This window comes from Phaethon aethereus, assembly GCF_964289735.1.
Source record: "Phaethon aethereus genome assembly, chromosome: 3".
Taxonomy (NCBI): Eukaryota; Metazoa; Chordata; class Aves; order Phaethontiformes; family Phaethontidae; genus Phaethon; species Phaethon aethereus.
Window position 1 is genome coordinate 81,253,649 of NC_138576.1, and position 20,889 is coordinate 81,274,537.

Consider the following 20,889-nt stretch of genomic DNA (forward strand, 5'->3'; position numbering starts at 1 on the left):
AATTACATGCAGTCGAAGATTTGTGAGCTAACAAGAAAAAAATAAGATCCAGTTGCATGTTCCCAGTCACATATTTATTACAAATTAATTAGAAGTTTTCTTACAACTATTTTGAATTAGGCTTATTTCACAATGTGAAGATTTGACATATGAAACCGGTTATAACGGAAGGAAATCAAAATGTGTATCATAACAAACTGAGAAAAGAACACAGGGAAGAGGGGGAAGAAAGTGTTTTAAAAGTTTGTTGCTTCCATTTTTCAGCAGGGATTCCTACTATGTCATGTGTTGGCCTGCTGAACCCTGGCCGATCTTCCATTCTCAAATTTGTTTTTATTCATCATTGAAGGAGGGCCAGGTGAGGACTTCAGAGCAGAATATACACGTATGTCCAAAGAGTTCTACTCAATCTGAATGCATGACGCCTATATTGGACACTCAGAAATTGAGTTTAAATGAGTATATCAAGTAGGTTTGCACTGGAAAAAGTAGCCTGATCAGGAGTGGTTCATTAATTGCAAACTACTGAATTACATAGGAAAAACGGTGGTTTTTTTTACTTCATTCCAGCCCTAAAGACAGTGTTGCCTTCCAGCAGTTGGTGAGGTATCAGCCACACTCAAGGATGGGATTTGCAGTCCCAAACTTGTGTTGTAAATACAACCGTTAGCTGGAGAAACCAAGAGCATGGGAATAAGTTGCTGAAATATAGGCATCTCCTGCCTTCATATGACCTAGGGTATCTGATATCTCCATGGGCTAGGAGTTATGACAGCCTACTGGAAATATGTGATGTTCTGGCATATAGGTTTGATAGTCCAGAGTACCTGATATGGCATTGAATTGAGCCCTAAGAACCTCAATTCAAGCCATGAAAGGAACGTAGAAGGCAGAACTATTGATTTTAAATAAGTCTTCAAACATATCAATTGGCTATTAAGTCCACACATGGATGTGTCCAGCTCTGGAGCCTTCAGCACAGGAAAGTCATGGACCTGCTGGATAGGATCCAGAGGAGGGACAGCAAAATGACCAGAGGGATGGAACACCTCTCCTCTGAGGACAGGCTGAAAGAGTTGGGGTTGTTCATCCTGGAGAAGAGAAGGCTCCAGGGAGACCTTATTGCAGCCTCTCAGTACTTAAAGGGGGCCTATAGGAAAGATGGGGACAGACTTTTTAACAGGGCCTGATGCGGTAGGACAAGGGGTGACATTTTTAAACTAAAAGAGGGCAGATTCAGACTAGATATAAGGAAGAAATTTTTCACAATGAGGGTGGTGAAACACTGGCCCAGGTTGCCCAAAGAGGTGGTAAATGCCCCATCCCTGGAAATGTTCCAGGTCAGGTTGGACGGGGCTCTGAGCAACCTGGTCTAGTTGAAGCTGTCCCTGCTGATTGCAGGGGGGTTGGACTAGATGACCTTAAAAGGTCCCTTTCAAACCAAAGATTCTGCGATTCTATGATTCTGTCAATGGAATCTCAGTCCATTACAGATGGTTAGTCAGTCTCTGCCAAATTTTGGACAAGTTCAAATCCAGATATTTTTACTGTGAACTTTTTAGCTTGGGCTCATCTTCAGGTCAATTCCCTACACAAAAGGCACTAGCATTTTTTCATGACATCTACAGCTGAAGTCTGAATGTTTTGTGGTGGCCACAGATGTGGCTTCTGGGACTTGTAAAATTTGTCGGTGCTGGAACACATCAGCTGGTATAATATTTATTGTTTGGCCTGTTATCTCAGCAAGTTGTGCATGGAAGATAAAGAGAAAAGCATTGTGAGGAAGTTAAGTTAGAAAAACTAATACAGAGGAGGACCGGAAGTTTCCAGGCCAACAGTCTTATGGCCTTCTCAGACTCTGGATTGGATCTGGTTGCTAAGTCACTAAATGTTCCCTTTAGAGTTCCTGAATGAACTCAATTATTTGGAGTGAACTATAATTCGTGATTTGTATTTTACTATAAAACCAGCATTGTTAAGAAACTGCTGGGGAGAGAGATGTGTGAGGCACTGTCACGTCTTGTTATATCCCCCACTGTTTTATTTTTAAATATTTTGAAGAGTAGGAGATAGTTCTATTTTCTTCTCTTCCATTTTTTGTAATTTTTCCGTCAAGAATCTGAATAGTTTCAGAGTAGTATTCTTTTAGAACACTGGCTTCAAGATACTCCTTGGCAGCTGAAAAATTGGTGGCTTTGAAACTCCTGATTGTTCACACCATTAGGTCCAATCAGTAAATGGTTTGACTTAGTTCCTAATGGAGAACTTTGTCGTACTTTTCAGTAGCAATTTTTAATGATATCCTAGTCTTGACTTAGCTATTAAACAAAGAGAGAACGGTACTCTTCACCCTCTTCACCTGTGACGAAAATTACTCTTCATACTCTTTGGTCCTCTGGCCTTGCCTCACCTTTACTTTACTTGCCTTGCCTTTACTTCACTTGCCTTGACTTGCCTGGCCTGTCCTAAATTGGTAAAGGAAAATTACAGTTTTCTTTCTGTTCTTTCAGCCTCTTCCAAGAAGATAAAACTTTCCAGACTCCCCCACAGTGCTTGTATATTATGATTCAGTCTTAATTTGCAGGCTGCTGGATCATGCTTATTATAGTACTGTCCTATCTTTAATAATCCTTTTCATGAGCATTTTCATTTATCTTCATTTTAATTTTACGTATTAGTTCAAAACCTTTCTAAAGATCAAGCACTGACATTTCCATTTTTTTCCTTCCACTACAGGGGAAAATCCTCCCATCCTAAACCATTAAAAAAAGAGTTCTGTTTTACATCCAGTTGATGTTCTTTATGCTCAGGATGTTCTAGGGATTTATTGGACCCTCACTGGGGGAGACGGGGGTAGAGAAAAAAAGAAAAATAAAAAGATCTGGTTTATGCAAAGTTGATAATTTCTATTTTACTGCATGTGTTAAAAATTGATGCCAAAAGATAGTAATCTTTCCTGACCATTTTTAATTATATCACATTACTTTCTGCAGCAAGTAAATGACACAACAGTCCTGCTTGAAATTCTTTAGTTTTTAGACATGCAGTCCCCCCGCAGCTTTCCACAGTCACCAGACATCAGATTGCGTAATCATAACAGCATCAATAAGCTTCGTAAATCCTAAGAGGCATGTCAGGCTAACAGTCTATATTCTAATGACAGATGCAAAAAAATAATGTAAATCATGTTAGTGCACAGTAACATATTGGACTGGATCATATCTAAAGACATAACCTTTCTGGGAAATAGATAAATCAAGTCAAATAGTCTGGATCTGGCTATACTATGATTGCTGGGTGGTATATAGAAGCTAGGTCTTCTAAATTTTACAGGCAATTAGAATTCCAGCAGGTTCGACAGTAAGAGCTGCCAGGCCTTGCATCATCAACCCAGTGACCTCATAGTTAGGAGAAAATGTCCATGTTCTATGCAGAGATGCCTTCACTTCCCTGCCCTCCCCGCCCCCAGCCAACAACCCCCAAAGCAATGAACATAGACAATAACCTTTGCTTTCACAATACAGTAAAGGCAAAATTCTTCTTGATTCTGATGCACTTTCTTGGGCAAGAGGCCCTGGTCAAGTGTGAGTATATAGAATTAGGCATCTAAATTTGCAAGCTGGCCTCTAAACAATTGTCCTGATTTTTTTTTTCTGAAATATTAAGAATCCAATACTACTCTTGAGGTCAAGCCAGTAAAAAAATATATTACAACACGAAAGATATACCTGCAATGTCAGAGAGCTCCGACACTCATATTTTCAAAACTTCAGCAAATTGGTCTTCTACATTTTGCAAGTTTAAGAACTCCTTATGTCTTTATCTGTAAGTTGATAAAAACTCTCAAAAATGCTAACATTAAGAAAACAAAAATTTTAAGTTTTGCTCTTGATTTTAATCAAAGTCATCCAGTGAGCTGTTCTCGAAAGATTATTTCACTTTTATAAGTCAGGCTAGACTTTTCCGAGGAGAGGAATTTTCTGTGGCTTCCATGAAGATAAGTCAAATGACAAATGTCCACCTTTCCAATAATTGAGTAAGAAGTGTTTAAAAAAAAAGCCAAAAACAGTTATGGCAAAATATTTCCCTGTTAATATCTTATGTGAACTGTGCAATTCTACTGCTTGATCTGGCCACGTTCTGCATAAAATACTCTGAGTGCTGCTAATGAAAATACGGACCATGGAAGAACCAGTAGCCATGTAACATGAATCAGCTCTGGTGGTGTAGTCAAAGTTTTACCTCAGTTTCCTGACATGCATATTTCTGACAGTCTGAATTAATTTCTAGATGTTCCCTGGTAGATCAGTTTATGGGATTTTTAATGTGATGATTTATCACATATGACTTCCGACTTACATGCCAAACCATGTATCTCTGAATAAACTTCCTGAAAAGATTGACAGTTCATGCTACAGGTCATGCATTTCTTAATTATTTTCCAATAAATTATGGGCTATTATCTTAATTCTTGAAAAAATTGCCATGTGATGCAGGAACTTTCTGAGGCTTCATCAATAATGTTAGCATTTTCCGTTTGGTACAAAAGCAAGAGAAATTCAACTCCTACAGGGACTTCCGTGGGAGGAGTGGAATGCATGCCAAAACCTGTGCATTGGCCACATGTCTGCAATGCAGCTATTTCATCAGTCCAAGCCTTTACTGCAGCATCTGCTTTTATGGTCTGTTAAGGTTCCAGGTTAATGCTGTCATCCATGACCCTTTCCCCTAGCCTGCTCTTCATGCAATATGCTGGCTTTTCTGTTTGCAACCAGTGTAGAGTCTCCTTTCCATGAAAAGCCACACCAAGGGTCATAACTGGCACAAGGGAACTTGCTCAAGTCAAATTACATTGCAAAAGTACGTAAAACTACTTTGAGATCTTTTCATCTGCGAGATGCTGTATATACCCCAAGTATTGTGTTATTACTGGCTTGCTTTCCGCTTCACTCCATGCTGTCCATCATGCTCTGTCCTTTCTCATAGCAGACTGTTCCAGATAAATGCTAGACACTATGTTTTCCCTGCACTCTGAACTGCCTAAAAAGAAAATTGTTATTGCCATAATGCACTAGATTTCTGTGTTACTGGAGAAGAAGCAGTGGTTGAAGAGGCAGACCACTGTTTTTCATTAAGCTATTTTTAATACCTGTTTTAGTTTAAGAATGGCAGGCCAAGTATCTGCATTCAACCACAAATAAAACTATGTTTAAATAAGATTAAGGCTGTAAATTAAATTTCAGATCTTAAATTCTCTTGGTGCATTACAAACACAAGAGAAAAGAGAGGGCAAAGCTTAATATACCAAACTAGTTGAAAATGCAGCCTTCTATGGAAAAAACTGACTTCTTGGGGAGCTTTTTTTGAAAATATATGCATTTTCAGCTAAAAAATTATATTTTCAAGATGAAAATTCAAATAACAACAACAAAAACTTCCAAAAGATGAATAGTTTTGGCTCAAAGGTCAAAACCTTGATTGGTCATTGTAATGCCTTGTGGGAACTGCAATTTTGAAACTTCATTAGTTTCTTCTTTTTCAGGGGCTGGGGTCCTTAGACTGACTATACATGCAGGATATAATGGTCTCCCCTTTTTAAAAACTCAGAGATACCTCAGAAAACTTGTAGGCATCTTGGATTTTGTGGTTCTCTGGGAAGTTCAACGCAAAGAAATAATTTGTTGTGGGTTTTTGTTTGTTTTGTTCTCAGTAAAAATCACATTTTTTATGAAAAACAAACACTTTGAATGAAAAACATCTTTTCATTTAAAGACTTGGTCTTTCACCAAAGACAATCACAATAAAATTTTTCAACCAACCCTATTACAGGCATAACAAGCTATGAAAAAATTTATATTATCACCACTTAAACAGTGTTTAAGTGTTTAATGGAACCTTGTTCCATTGTTTTCCAGTGAGATCTTAATGTTATTTAAATTTACTACTTTTTTTGTCCTTCAGTCACTAAAGACAACTTATCAAAATGAAAGGACTTCTGTAGACATCTCTATTTGGATGACTGCTTAGATGCAGTTTTTGTTGGACTAGAATGCATTATAAATACATAAATTCCTCAAGTGTGAGTGACCTGTAAAGCCCTTGAATTGTTTTCCACTACACCCAGTTACATCAGAGCAGCAGACTGGTTGGTGTTTGGTCTGAAAGCAGAGTCGTCTAAAGTCAAATGAATGGCTCTTGTGCCCCCAAAAGCTGAGATACAGTTTTGGCAAGAAAGTAAAAAATAATTCAGGATTGCATGATCTGTTCAGGTTCAAATCATAGGAAGGGTTGTGTGTCCCCCTCGTACATTAGGCTAAATTTTCAGGTCTGTATTGAGGCAAACTCCCATCAATGTAAGGGCTGACAAGGGTTGATCCTGTCTGATTATGTTTACTTATCATTTGGTGAATTCATCCACAGAGTCTGTTACAACGAGACTCTTAACAGAGGAAGGAGTGTGCTTGGCATGATTAGGTGCAGAGGTTCATGACCATCACACTCTGTCATGGTGCAGTTCACCCTTCTTTCGTAACAGCACTGTGTCCAGTTATTCTCTCTGGCAAGGAGGTAGGGACCCTTTCTGTTGGTTTAATTACCTAATTGTTTTGGGAAGCAGAAGTGTCAGTAACTTCTGATGTTGGATGTTTCCTCCGTGACTTTCCCAAAACTCCCACCATGGGAGCTAAAGCCATAATCTCAGCAGCCCTTACTGCCTGAAGGTAATGGCAGAATCGTTATTTTCATTGCTCTCCTGTTTGGCTGAATCCCGCCTAGCTTAAGTGACTTATAATTTTAGTGTTCTTGCAGTTTCTAATCAGGTTTAAAGAGCAATGTAAGATCATTTTAAGGACATGATTTTTAGTTCCTTTGAGTCGATACAACAGAGAAGCGGCAAAGCCAAAAATACCAGTATAAATGTCAGTGGTTTGAAAGGTCACTTCTCCCCCTTTCCCTACCAACATCCCAAGTATGAAACAGTGACTTCTAATGTAGTCACACATCCTGTAGTTCATCCCTTCAACTAAACAGTCCCATATAATAATAGCAAATGGCTGTAGGAGGAGACAGTTTAGTTTCAGCAGGCAAGAAGCCTCATTTTGCTCAGAGCAGTGTAAATAGGAGTGACTCCACTGCAGTTAGAAGGGTGGTGCCTTGTAAGGAGAGAAGAGAATCAGGCCTGGAGAAGTTTTTTTAGTTTTCTTTTAATTTTCCTCTAAACGGGGACATTAGTGGTACAGGACTGATGATGGTGTTATTGCCTCTCTTGGAAACACTGCACACTCATTTCTTTAAGTAGCTAGTATGTGGTATACCAGTCTGCTGGATCAGTGATAATGGGACAGTCCACCCCAATCCTGCTGCTGTTGCATAGCTGGGGTTCCTCTTGACTTTGTGTGTCAGCACGAGGGCTCAGCTACTCCACTTGTATTACCAGCTGAATGAGTGAACAAAGTATTCCCTCTTTATTACCTTTCCATACAAACTTCATTCTCTCCAGATGAGGTGATATGCTTTGCATATTGAAGCATATTTATATTCAGAAGCATTGAATATTCATGACTACCTTCATGCATGTCTGAGAATATAGTGTCACATAACTAACCATAGTGCTAGCCTCAAGGATGTCATGGTGCAGTTACCTGCTCAATACGCTTGTCTGAGTGAGCCTGTGTGACACTTACGTGGAGCATCCCCTGTCCACAGCAAGGCTAGAAGAAAAATCCCTTGCTTTGGATTGTTTTGTCCCCTGGTTAACTGAGTAAGAAAGTCTGTGGGTCAGAATACTATCCTTAAGGTTAATTAATCTTTTTTCATACTTGCTTTTATTGGAGCCTTATGCATTTTTATCATTGCATCTATTATTTCTAGCGTAATTAATCATCCCCACTGTTGGTTGCATGCACAGAGTTCTGTCTCCAGTCCTTTCTTTGCAATCTGCTGTCAATAGCTGATCCTCAGTGCATACTTCTCGATTTTTGCCTAGGTATCATTCTTCAATCTCAAATGCAGCTGTTTTAGGCTTTTCTTGTAACACTGATTTCTCATGTGTCTATTCTTCCACCTTCTCTTTTTGACTATTGCAGCCAAAGGCATAAACTGGAAGCCTTATGAGCAAAATAACCAAGGAGTAAAGACTGTAGACCATGCTATGAATTTGCAGGCTGTATTCTGAAAATGCAGTGACTCAGCTTGGTTTTGAGGCTGAGAGTTCTAAGGACCAACCAAATGAACAGTGCAAGGGATAGGAGAGTTTGATTCCTAGGCTGAGTAAGCATGGAAAGGTGTCATTTACCTATCTATGCTGGATTTCAGAGACCATTTCAGGGTACCTTGTCCAGTTGTGGTATCTGTGCTGCAGGATACTGAAGGATACAAAACTGCGGGGGGCAACTGGGTGTTTGATCCTGAAGTTAGTGGAGTATATTTTTGGCATTAATCCAGTGCTTTTCTAAGTGGGAATGTTTCCATAGCCAAGGCTGTGAGGTTTTTTTTGTGGAAGTTCATTTGTATTTTTTGCATAAAACTCACTGCAAGTGTCATAACATCACCACCATTAGTCTGAATGACCGGTGCTCGGGGTCTTGGCCTATATCCTGCATTGCTTTTACTTCCCCAGGATGTCACTGGGGAGACTTAAGCAGCCTACAAAGTACTGTATGCGCAAGCATCTGACGTCAGCGAGTGCAGGGAGGCAGCGCGGTTTCGTTGCTTACATTCAGGGCAGCTGGCCAGGAGCTCCAGGGCTCCAACCCTGGCTCTGCCTGTGGGAGGCTGCTGCAGTCTGGACAGATCAATGCAAGCACGAGCAAAAGTTTCAGCAGGGAGATGGTTGCTATCGTGTCTAGTACAGGACTATTGAATACAATAGGGAGTTTTACAGATTTATAAAGTATAGGAGGTAGAAGGGAAGAAAAAGATGTTGTACTAACCAGTTGAAATAGCTGCATTTCTCCAAATGAAAAAGCACATCCTAAACCCTTTCTCTCCATTTCAATTTTGCATCTAGACTTCCTGCCTTTTGTTTTGCTTGTTGGTTTCTTTGTTTCATTCATGTAAATCATGGCATTGGATTTTCACTCTTTTTCCTTGCAACTGATTGTCGACTTCAAAAATTCCTCTCCTTTCTGCAAACTGTACCTGCCATTGCATGACTGCAATAAATATATATGTCGAACACAAGCAAAAAAAGGATGCCTATGACTTTGATGCAAGGGAGAGCCTGTGTCTTCACCTCCATGTTATCTTTAAATGAGCCTACATGTACGAGGTAAAATTTCTAGTATTCAGTGGTATTTGCTATGGGACTGTACTGTAGTTAGTCACAAGCATGATCTAAGGCAAGCAGGTTTGTAAATACACAGGCTTTTCCACTCTTTAGCCTATGTTTGTTCCTCCTGATTGATGAAAACAAGTCCCACTAAAGGCCCTTGTGGACTTCATTAATTACGCTAGTGGTTAATTGGTTTGGCCCAGAATGCTTTATAACAATAGACAGATTTAATCAGCAACAGCTCCGGTTGCAACAGCTTCACAGCATCCTGGGACCGTCATGCTCTGAGCTTCCTTTTGTGTTATTTTCAAGCCATCAACCTTTAATCTTCCCAAATTAAAAAGAAAACAAAGCATACAATGTCTAATATGTAGAAAGAATAACAGGACTATCTTCACATAAGTGATAATAAAAATGTTTCCTTAGTAGGTAACTGAATGCAGCATTGCTGTGTCCTGCGATGCTCGTTATCTGGAAAAGTTAAACATTTAGAAGCTGTTTTATTTGAACAGTTCTGCCAAAACCAGTCCTTTGGATTTTCTCTGTTGGCCATAGAGAGCTTCAAAATAACTGAGGCCTGAGGTAGATGTGCATGTGTGTGTGGGGACACAGGATATGAGCAGGTCTGAAAGGGTTGAAAATATTTGTGGGAAAAAAGCTAAGCAAACACTTTGGAAAATAACACTTTCTGAAACCTGTTCTTTACTCTCACACACAGTGGATTGTTGGGAAGTATTTATGCAAGACTTATTTCATTGGTACAGGTCATTTGTGGGGTACATTAAACACTTAAAAATAATAATCTTCTAAGCACTTAAAGTAACCATGGGTTGTAAAGGATTAAAGATCATTAGTCACACTTTAAAACTCTAATTTTACTGGTTAAAAAAGTCTTTGACTTTGCTACTATGCATCATCTAAAAAGCCTTTAAAATTGTTCTGGACATGCTAGGGACCGACTTTTCTGTTGGTGATCCCTACTGTGTACAGTGGAGTGGTTCCAGCTTACAGGAGCAGAAATTGTGGCCTGGGATTTTCAATGTGATAGGGGGTCTTCCATTCTTCAAAAGCATAGGGATGTTTCACTATCACACCGTATTTAGCATTATCTACACTTCAGAGAATTATTTCTTTTTGAAAACAGAGATGAAAGTGGGATGGAATTGGCATTTTTATTTTTAATTCAGATGGCCCTTGTTTTTCTCCAAAGTTTGAAGGTAAAGCCAAGCCAAAGATTTGGCTTTGCTCTTGAAACCAGAGCACAAGCTGAGTTGTGTAACCATGGCCATATGAGACAAGGAAAAAAAAAAAAAAAAAGAAAGAGCTACATAGAACAATATTAAAAAGTTGTTGGAGCTGAAGGAAATAGTAGAATATTCTCATTGGCTTTTACTCTTCTTTGGCTCATCCTCTTTATTGCACACAAAACTTGACTGAAATCAGTAAACAGTCTTCTATGTGAATCCTGTACCTCTCCTGATAGGAATACTGACTTCCTACATGCTACATAGTGTGGTTTGGATATAGTGTGTTGGGGGGCAAAAGACCTGTGCAACATTTAATCTAAGATGAGTCTTTGGATTTGTGCAGGGTTAAAGCAGTGCCGTTACCTTTTCACCAGGCTTAATGTTCATGTTATTTGTCAAATCTCATACAGAGGACAAGAGTTAATGCATTCCGGGAGCAGTGTGACTCAACAGGTGATACCGCTTTACAGAATTTGCTTCTTGCTCTATTAAAAGACTTCTCATTGCACAACACAGTTTTTGCAATTAGAGACATGAGCAATAATATGCATGCTTATTTTCCACCTGCTTCTTGCCTTCTCTTCGACAAGATGAAGAAGAGCAGTATAAAAGTCGCCAGTTTTTTATTCATCTGTGATTAATTAGCTTTTAAGGGTGCAATTATATTCTCAGCATTAGTACAATGTTTAAATGTTGGGATTTTTTAAATCGGGCAGGTTTGAAGGGCACATATCTGAGAGACCTGGAGGTGGAATCATTCTGCTTAGCCACAGAAGAGGCAGTGGGAATGATGGTAGCATAAACTTTTGCATTATGACTGTCAAAGTAACGCTCCCTGAAACAGTGAGGATGAAAGGAGAATTTCTGTTTCAACAGCCTGTTTAATCTCTGTATTCCTGATCAGTGTCAGAGGGCCAAATCCTTACCATTCTATAATGCCCATCCAGTCTGCTATGAACTGAACAGAGGTGCATAGTATATTGACCATTTTGTAAGATACTCTGAGACATGTAAAGGAGAACTACCTAAATGCAAAATAATAGTCTCTTTTTTTAAAAAAAATATATCTGCATATTTTTTAATGGTGCACCTTGGATCACATTCCCATAAAACAGCCAGAATTCCTGGCTTCTGCTGGCTTCTACGACAGTAGTCAGGGTTCTGTCTGTAAGGTGGTTGGAAATGAATTGATACTTAGAAAATAAAGGGTAGGTGGAGTGCAGCCACCTCAGGCACGAGCTAAGCAATAAGGCTGGAAAACACTGCCTGGGGCCAACAGCATTAGCAGTGTGGACCAATGGCAGGAACGTGGCACAAACTGCAGCCACTGTACACTTCTGAAATTAAAATTACTTGGGTGCCTAAAGTCAAGTATCCAAAGTCATATCCAGGCACTGATGTCAATATCTCAGTTTCCCAAATGGTGAACAGAAACCACTCCTGTTTCACTGAGGGGGAGTGCTGGTTTGATAAATATTCCTGTAAGCTGGCTGGCTTAGTTAAGTGCCAAAGTATGAATTTAGGCACCCCAGTTTGCACATTTTGTTTTGTAATTTTTAGTAGAGTTCTTCAAACTAATACTTACCCTCAGCTCACCTGGCAAAGAGTTTAATTTTCACAGCTCTGTGGAAAAAGTGAATCAACTTTATTTTCACTTCAAATATTTCTTTAAAAATGAGTTATTTTTCCACTGGCAGAAGACTAACATTTGCTGGTCAATATACTCATACAGCAAGAATGGCAGCTTTGCGCAATTTTGTTTAATGAATGAGCCTTTAGATTGCTATAGCAAACTGGCCAGCTAGTCACTGTGTTTGGGAAAAGCCAGTGATTTTAATTTGCTGCAATTTTGGATGGTGGCTTTTTTGTTTGTTTGGTTTTGCAGTTTGAACGCTATGGTGCTGCTCTGCTTTGGCAGGATGAGACAGCCATACCTAGCAATAATAGAAAACGATATTTCCTCTTATGCGTAGGCTAAAAGCTGAGAAAATCCTGGTTTATGCAGGTAGATTAGATTGGCTGTGATCATGTTCTTTTCAGGCAAAGCCAAATGGGGGCTTGGTGGTCTCTGTGTTTTAGATCTTTGTTTTGATGGGCTCGGTGCATTTCCAGATGATCCTTGTTGTGTATTGTGGTGTCTTTGCATATGAAACCACATAGATAAATGAGAGCATCTGTCTGTGATTTATCCTGCTTTGTTCAGTGGAGTAAAGTACATAAATTAATCTTTAGGGCTGTGTTGAAGCCATGAGCTTTGTGTTTAGCCACAATCATCTACCCAAGCTCTAAGAGTGCAAAATAGTGATCAGTTGTACGTTGAAAGCACTCTGCAAATGCACACAAGGGGCCTGAAATATTTGGTTCCCACAAGTTTTCAAAAACAAGAAAAAATTATGGGTAGGAATGTTGCCAGCTTTCTCCAGGCCTTGAGAACCCTCATGCTGATGTGTATCTGAACCTAATGTAAATCAAAACATGTGATGCCAAATGAGTATTAATAACTGTAATTTAGTCTTAGGTTTTGGTTGCCATCTAGATGTTGGGACTAAGGTTGAGTTTTTATTAATGTTACCTATTCCTTACAATCAGTACTTGGTCCATGAGCAAATATTGGGCTTAACTGGAAACATGTGTGCATATGAATATTTTCAGCTGAGGCCTGATGTATTGTCCATTGAATTTAGTGGGTATTTTTCCATGGATTTCTACTGAGGGAAGATTGGGCCACATAAATACTCTTTCTTTGATTTAGGTTAATGAATAGTCTTTATAAGAAGCTAGTAACATGAGCTTCCTGCATTTGTTTGTGGCATTGAGCTGCATTTGACTTCTGTTAGAGTTAATTTGAAACTGTCAAGAGAGGGCAGGCAGAAAAATTCTTGTAAGAAGAGGTCTTCTCTAGAAAGATTGGTCTGAGATGCCCATACTCTGACCATGAGGGTTGAGGAAATAACTCTGTGTACATAAAAGGTATGAAGGTGGCATCTTAAACTGCATTATACCACCTCATCTACCTCTTCAGAGACGGAGTCTGTCATGCTAGAGAGGATCTAAACAAAAGCTGGAAACCCTGAAAGAATATGAAACCATGGAGTTACACCTCTCCTTCACTAGAATGAAATAATTTAGGGAATTTTTGTCATTTGCATTAGCTGTGTTTATAGCACGAATAGACATGATGGATTCTGGGTGATGAAATTGGTCAGCTACAGATAAAGAACCCGCTAGTTTACCTTGAAGGTCCATATTTGCTGGAGTTAGGAATAACAGGGACACTGCTCTAATGGATCATTTTGCCATCCAGTCAACATAAATTCCTCTTCAGAGAAAGGATAACTTGAATAGAAATGATCCTGCTTCCCACTGCCTTTCTAAAGTGAACATTTTGGTCATATGTGGAAATACAATTTGATGTAGTATAAGTGGAAATCCATTCAATGAAATTTGAAGACGATGAAAACTAGTTGAAAATATAAAAACACATTGTAATCAGTTTCCTCAGGGCCTATTAACTTCACTGGGTCAAGGAAGGTTCATCCTAAGCAAATGGATCAAATTCTTATCCTCATGAGATGTAAATTTGTTGGAGAGTTGCATGGGTGTCAATAGGATGACTATCCATCCTAATTATTATGGTTTCAAAATAAATTAGCACAAAACTTGTGTAAATCAGTGTTTGAAATGTTCTAAAGGGGTGCCTAAGTTAGGATTACTTAACTAGGACAGACAGATGATTTGCATTAAATTTTGATTAGCAGAAATTGTCATACAATTTATGTATTTATGTATACTCTATGTACGTATGTATGTATACTCCATGTATGTATGTATGTGTGTATACTCCGTACACTGAAATTTAGACATGAATATATTCTGTCTGTATATGCTCTCAGAAACATGGGAGAACTGCAATACTAACTATGTGCAGTGTTATACTGCACTCCTCCAGAGCATGCATATCACTTTTTGGAGTATTTTTGTACACAGGTTTCTTTTTAACTAACTTCTGTAGAGGATATGGAGCTTCAAGCCCTAATAAAAGATCCCTTTACCCTGGAAACCAGGCTGTCTAAATTGTCCTTTCATGCCCGTTATGGTAATGAGAAAAGGACAGAGAAGGAACCAGCAGAAAACAGAATTTCTTGGAATGGATTCTGTTTGTCATATACACATTGTGGGGTTAAGGAAATTGGAAGGAAATGTTTGTGTAGTGGCAGGAAATGTTAAAGTAGCATACAGACGCCTTTGTAATTTTCTGCACATTTGGCAACTTGTTTCTGCAGAACATTATGAAATTTAGACATAAATAGAGAGATTTACATTTAAGCAAAAAAAAAGTCAAAATTGTTTGTAATCATGAAATTCCACATGTTGGGAGAAGCTGTGATAAGAGACAGCACAGCAACTGTCAGAATTTCTGAAACAAGGGGCTAAAACATCTCCTGTTGCAAGACTATCAAGATGATTATTATAACTTACATAATACGGTGCTCGGTCTTTTAGATCTGCCACAGACAAACGCACAGTTACATAGCTTATTCAGAATGACTTTTCCAGAAAAGCCACCTCTTTTCTACTCTAGAACATCCCCTAGTAAACATTAATTAATAGTTTAAATAACCCACCAGAGATTAATAAATGGAGTCTTTAATAAATAAGGATTTACAATGTTATACCCTACTACTATTGAGGTATTTTTCTGTTCATGTAAATTAACTCAATTCATTGAAATCCAGACTGTTTTCTTAGGGATAATTGGGAACAAGAATTGACTGAAGATTTTATACAAAACATGAAGCTTATCCACAGAGTTTGTCATTAGCTGAAGTATGTTTCTCATTGACAGAAGATGCAGCATTTCAGCTGGTTGTTTCTGATGGACTATGAAGGCATCTTGAACCAGAACAGGAAAAGTATATTTAGTAACTAACATTTAAAGTTAAAAGGGAAGAAATGGAATAGCAATATGACATAGGAAGAGGAACATACGTTACATTTAAAGCAGGTTTCTAAGCTCATTCTTAGTGGTGAGCAAGAGTTTTACTTCATCATTCAAAAATTCATTTTTCAGAGTGAGTAGGTCATCATTGGGTGGTACAAAAGCTCCTGGTGTAAAACTGGGCAAAACTGCATATTTCCTTACATGATTGAAAATTGTGTGTTGAATCACTAATGCTTATGAACCTGGAATAAAATATAGTTTTGGGTAGAAACTGCAGGAAGGTTTATCAACCTGAAATTAAGGATCCCAGCTGAGCTACAGTGTGGCTGGCTAGCATGGTAGACTATGTGGAAAGGATTTTTCAGCCATGTCTAACTATTTGATTGAACTAAGGTGCTTGGAAAAGCATCCCTTTTTTTCCAGCAAGACAAAACTGAAAGAACTAAGTGAAATAGTGACAGAGTAAACATATTCTCTGAAAAGAAGAAGCTGGAGTGTCAGTGCTTTTCTCTTCCCACAAGAAATGTTGTTGTAGTAACATGTTTCATAGAAAGTTTGTTGCATTTTAGTAAGGTATTTACCCTACTTTTATTGTGGCATAGATCTTTTTCCTTACTGTTCACTTGATGAACTTCTGGTATCCATCTGTTATGGTTCCAGATCATAGTTGTTGTCAGAATATTTGGACAAACTATCAGGCATTTTCAAGTTAATGAGATTTATCACTGGTTCTCCTGGGAAATGAACGTTTGTTGACCATGACTCTTCCGATATTACAAAGGCAATTATTTGCAGCCGTATGGTAGCTCTGTGATAAGAGCTCCTAGTCATTACTGAGCTACAATTGCATCTTTCCAGTACTCCTGTTGTAAATAATTGAAAGAAAAGTTTGAAAGGGAATGAATGGTTGCCTCAGAGAGGAAATTACACAGAGGACTAATATTCTGGTTTGGGGAAAAGCAGGCAGGATTATAGATATGCGCTTCAGAGCAGTTTTCCTTTAAGTAGGAACAGTGGGGAAAACAAACATGGAAGTAGTAATGGTGGCACAAATGGTCATGTCAAAAGCATCCAAAAGCATTGGGCTCTGCAGAAATTACTCTCTTGGGCAGTCACTAAGCAGATTGCCTCATAGCTGACCTGAAGCTCATTAGCCATTGTGTAAGGGAGGAAAATAGTAAATTATTCTGCACTTTTGGTGAATAAAATGAATGAACTGGCTTCAGCAGATTTGTAATAAAGGTCAGTCATTTGGCACATAGAGAACTGACAGACATAGTGTCCATCACACTAATTTATATTTTTTCCAATTTGTCAAAAATAATCTACATTTTGTCTGACAGCTAATTTAGGACTGATGATCAATTCCTCTTCTTGTTACAATTTCCTATCTGTATGGGAAAAGTAAGAAATTAAAGGTTCCAAGAAGGGGAAAGTCCTTCCTGAAAATACCGTCGTTTCCTTTATGTATTTTTTTTGTCTTGAATGCCTGTGCTGATGCTGCTTTTCAATGGCAGACTTTTCATCACTAGAGTCCTCCCAGTTACAGGGCTCTACCCCTTCTACCATGGTGTTTGGTACGAATCCTGCTTTTTTCTCCGTTTTTCATAGAATTCTGCCGTGAAGAACATTCCTTTTTATCTTTAAACCTTCCTTTGATTACTGTCACTGGTGTCCTGTTTCCAGTCTCACTTGCAATGTTAAGTTTTACCAGTCTTCTGACTGTCCCTTCTAAAGCCATAAGCCACATTTGCAACCCTCCTTTGATCTCTCTCCCATATTACTGCTTTTCTCTACCTCTGAGACTTAAAACCAAACATAAGGGAGAAAAAGAACCAGAACAAACTTAACTTAGTGCAAAAGAGACAAATTTCTAGCTTGAGCAGCAGCTTGTAGAAAACCTTGCCTAAGTCAACCAGGAGAGTAAAGACCATTTATCTAGGTCTGTAACACCTGCTCCTAAATCACCACAACGCAGGTGACTACGCTGGCCTGTGACTCCAGTGGTTTTCAGTCAGCAGTGCAGTCCTTTGCTGGTTGTTTCAATCAGTGGAAACTAGATCTTCCCAGAAATTAGGTGGTGTAGCTTATGCTCACAGCTGAAACAGTCCGTATCTGCTTCTGCACTGGGGATTCTCCCTCACACCCTCTCCGTGCTGCTACATTTTGTCTGTCTGGATAGACTGACTCTCTAGTCGCTATACGCCAATGTATTTTCTAAACAAAGCTGAGAGCATGAAAATGTATCGCTCCTCTGAGTTTGAGAGAGATAAATAATACCTGCACATCTGCCAGATTTTGTTGCTAGTTACAAGGATGCAAAACAAGAGGAGGTCACAGTAGTTAATGGAATGATCCCAAGCTTTATCAGTATGACAGAGAAAAGAATGTGGTGGAGTTTAAGGAGGAGTAATGATTTCCTCCCTCTCACTGCAGCTGCTTCACCCCATTTGTTCCTTTTTTCTTTATTATATACAAAACATAAAAAGTGAACAACTAAGCTAAGTGATGTGCTTTCCAGCGTTGTCCTACCTTGTAACTTGATACTCATCATAATCCAGGTTCACTGAGGGAAAGATTCATTTTGGCTACTCTGTGAGGATGTTGGCGATGGCTTTCTAATTTGTGAAATCATAGCTATTTCTGTGAAGGTTTTAACATGCAAATAATTAGCTATTTCCTTTTTTTAAAGGATCCTTTCTGTCTTCACTGCACGGATTCTCTAAGTACAGTTTATTATCTAAACACTGGTGCTTTGAGAGTTATTCAATCTCTGATTATGTCAGTGGGTAGACCAACAGAAAAACATGCAACATCAATGAATTTGTCTAGCTGTCCTGCTCAAATACTGTATGAAACAAAAGAGGCAAAAGTAAAAATTCAACCAAAGAACTGAAGAAACACTCCATTTGTGCCCTGTAATCAAGTTAGCAAGTGATATGCTTGTTTTTTAAACCTTTTGCGTGGATTGGAACAAAACACACTGTTTTGGAAACCAGGCCATTGTATAGATGGAATTGTGTGTCACTTAAAGTATGAAGGTGTTTAACTTCCTGCCACCTTTTCCCCTGCAACAGAAATCTTACTGATTTTGGTCATCTTCATTGGCTAGAAGCTGTCAAGAAGCAGAAGCATTCTGGACATAAGTAGTGACTTTCCGTCAGTTTTTGCCCACAATTTGCAAAGCATTTTCTGAACCCCGTGAATAAGAGTAAATGAGATTAGACTGAAGCTAAAACTCATTACAAATACTTGTTGCTAGAAAATGCAGTCAGAATTCATCTTATTTTTCTGTGGGCTGAACTGTGAAAAATCAAGAAGTAAATCCTACTAGAGATTCAGAGAATAAGTGTGTCACTAGTCTTTAACTGACTTGAAAGTAGAGCAAATATTACGCACAGATTTTCTTTTTTTTGGTAACAATAAAACAACTTCTCTTTAACTGAAGAGAATCTTTTATTGACTGAAATTCTAGTAACTTGAAATATTCCTGTCTGTAATTTGTGTGTTTGTAGAGTGCTTAACATTCTTGTTTTTCAAATATTTAATTTTTGTTCACTGGATTAGTTTGGGAATTATACAGAAGCTGTTTTATTAACCATCTAATTTTCACATGATAGGAGACTGACTTTAAAGCTCCTGGAGAAATAATGGCTTGAGTAAATAGTCTGCCTCATTTATTATCTCTGCAGTGCCACATATACCAGTTTAGTGGTGATCAAAAATCCTCAGCAGAGGTATTTTTTTAATGATTGGTGTGAACTGGTTGGCATTCTCTGGCCCTGGGGTTTCTGCTTTTTGCACCCTGATTCACGTGAAGGCTAGGAATGTGTAGACATGTAAGCTTTTGTCACATCCAGAAGAGATCTGGGACATATTGTTAATGAAGAGATAAAAATGTATTACATTTTCTTGTGGGTCTTTGATCTCCAGAGCAAATGATACATCACCAATACCAGAATCACCAGAAAAGAATGTGGAAGAATTTTCACTGTATTAAGAGGTTGTTCCGAAACTGGAAAGAAAGAGCAGAATATAAAAATCTAAATGAATATCTAGATGAATAATTCATATAAGGAATCCTAAGAAGTTCGATTTTTACTGTTCCCTCTAAAAAGAATCAGTAGTTTAGGGACTGTACAGTGGGTGAGGATTTTTTTCAGGTGGCAGAGAAAGTACTTAGTTATCCATAGATTATATCTAGTATAGAAAAGGGGGTGTCAGGATATTATTAGGACTCTATTATGAAGCAACTGCATGAAAAGAAAACTAAAGTTCCTAACAGTATACAGCATAAACCAATGCAGCTTGTATTTGAGCTGTATCAAGCCTTTTCAAATACAATCTTTACATGCAAAGAAAGATATAAAAACTGTTTGATAAATCTAGTAGGCCCTTTCTGTATAGCTTCTTCAGTAATTTTTTTCTTTTCCTTCCAAAAGCATCATCATGTGATCAAGAACTTCAGTCAGCCCTGGAGGAAGCTAAACAACCCCAGAAAGACAACGTGTTCATTCCAGAGTGTGCTCAGGGTGGCCTCTACAAACCAGTGCAGTGCCATCCTTCCACGGGCTACTGCTGGTGTGTCCTGGTGGATACGGGACGCCCCATCCCTGGTACATCAACCAGGTAAGGGAATACACATTCAGTGCTCAAAAGTTGTAGTGAGAAGATGCCTTAGTGTGCATGTGCTAGCAGGTAGATTTCTATTACTGGTGGAATTATGTCATATAGGTTTCTTCCACTATGAAGTGAAATATTTCTAAGAGACATCAAAAGTTAAGGCCAGATGGCCACACATTCTTTCACTGCAGTATCACAGCCAATTTGCTCCCCTTGTCCTTTTTTTACTTCTATTTTGTGCTGGGAATTCAAGGCTTAGAGCAGATAATGAATAAGCCCAGAGGAAACCTCACACTCCTTAGCCTGAGCATAGAAGAACCAAGTAAGACGGTCTATGATAGAAACCACGTCCAACCTCAGAAATGTTCAGTTATTTTTCCAAAAACCTTCTCAACTATTTCATATGACTGGCTTTGATGGAACAACTGCTTGGGAACCCATAGGGAGGAAATATCATTTTAGTGTGTTATTAAAAGAAGCGTGGAGTTCAGTAGTCTCAGCTGAGCCGGATACATGGTAAAGTATTGTAAGCCACATAGAGCAGATGCAGGCAAGGCAAGTATCAGGTTCCAAAGGATGTTATTTAGGCTGGTTATTGAGGTCTGGCCCTTGTAGGAATGCCATAGAAGCTCCTGTAAAGCATGTGGGCAATATGGGTATCTTGATGCAATCATAAATCTTTTCAAGCTTAAGCAAAAATAATTTTTTATCATTTACATAAGGTTTGTGAAAAAACATTTTAGGCCACTTGCTATGGGGAGTGTTTTTCACATATTCTTCAGGTGCTGATATACTGATACCTGTTT

The 20,889-nt window shown here is 38.6% G+C and overlaps 1 protein-coding gene across 1 annotated transcript in view; it reads left to right on the forward strand.

Moving 5' to 3' along the window:
* SMOC2 (SPARC related modular calcium binding 2) overlaps positions 1-20,889 on the forward strand; it is a gene marked incomplete at its 3' end in the record, with an annotated part of 144,692 nt that overhangs the window by 79,423 nt on the left and 44,380 nt on the right. Inside the window, exon 8 of the mRNA XM_081998145.1 lies at positions 19,903-20,089. Within this exon, the coding sequence (XP_081854271.1) occupies positions 19,903-20,089 (187 nt within the window). The remainder of the gene's footprint in view (positions 1-19,902; positions 20,090-20,889) is intronic.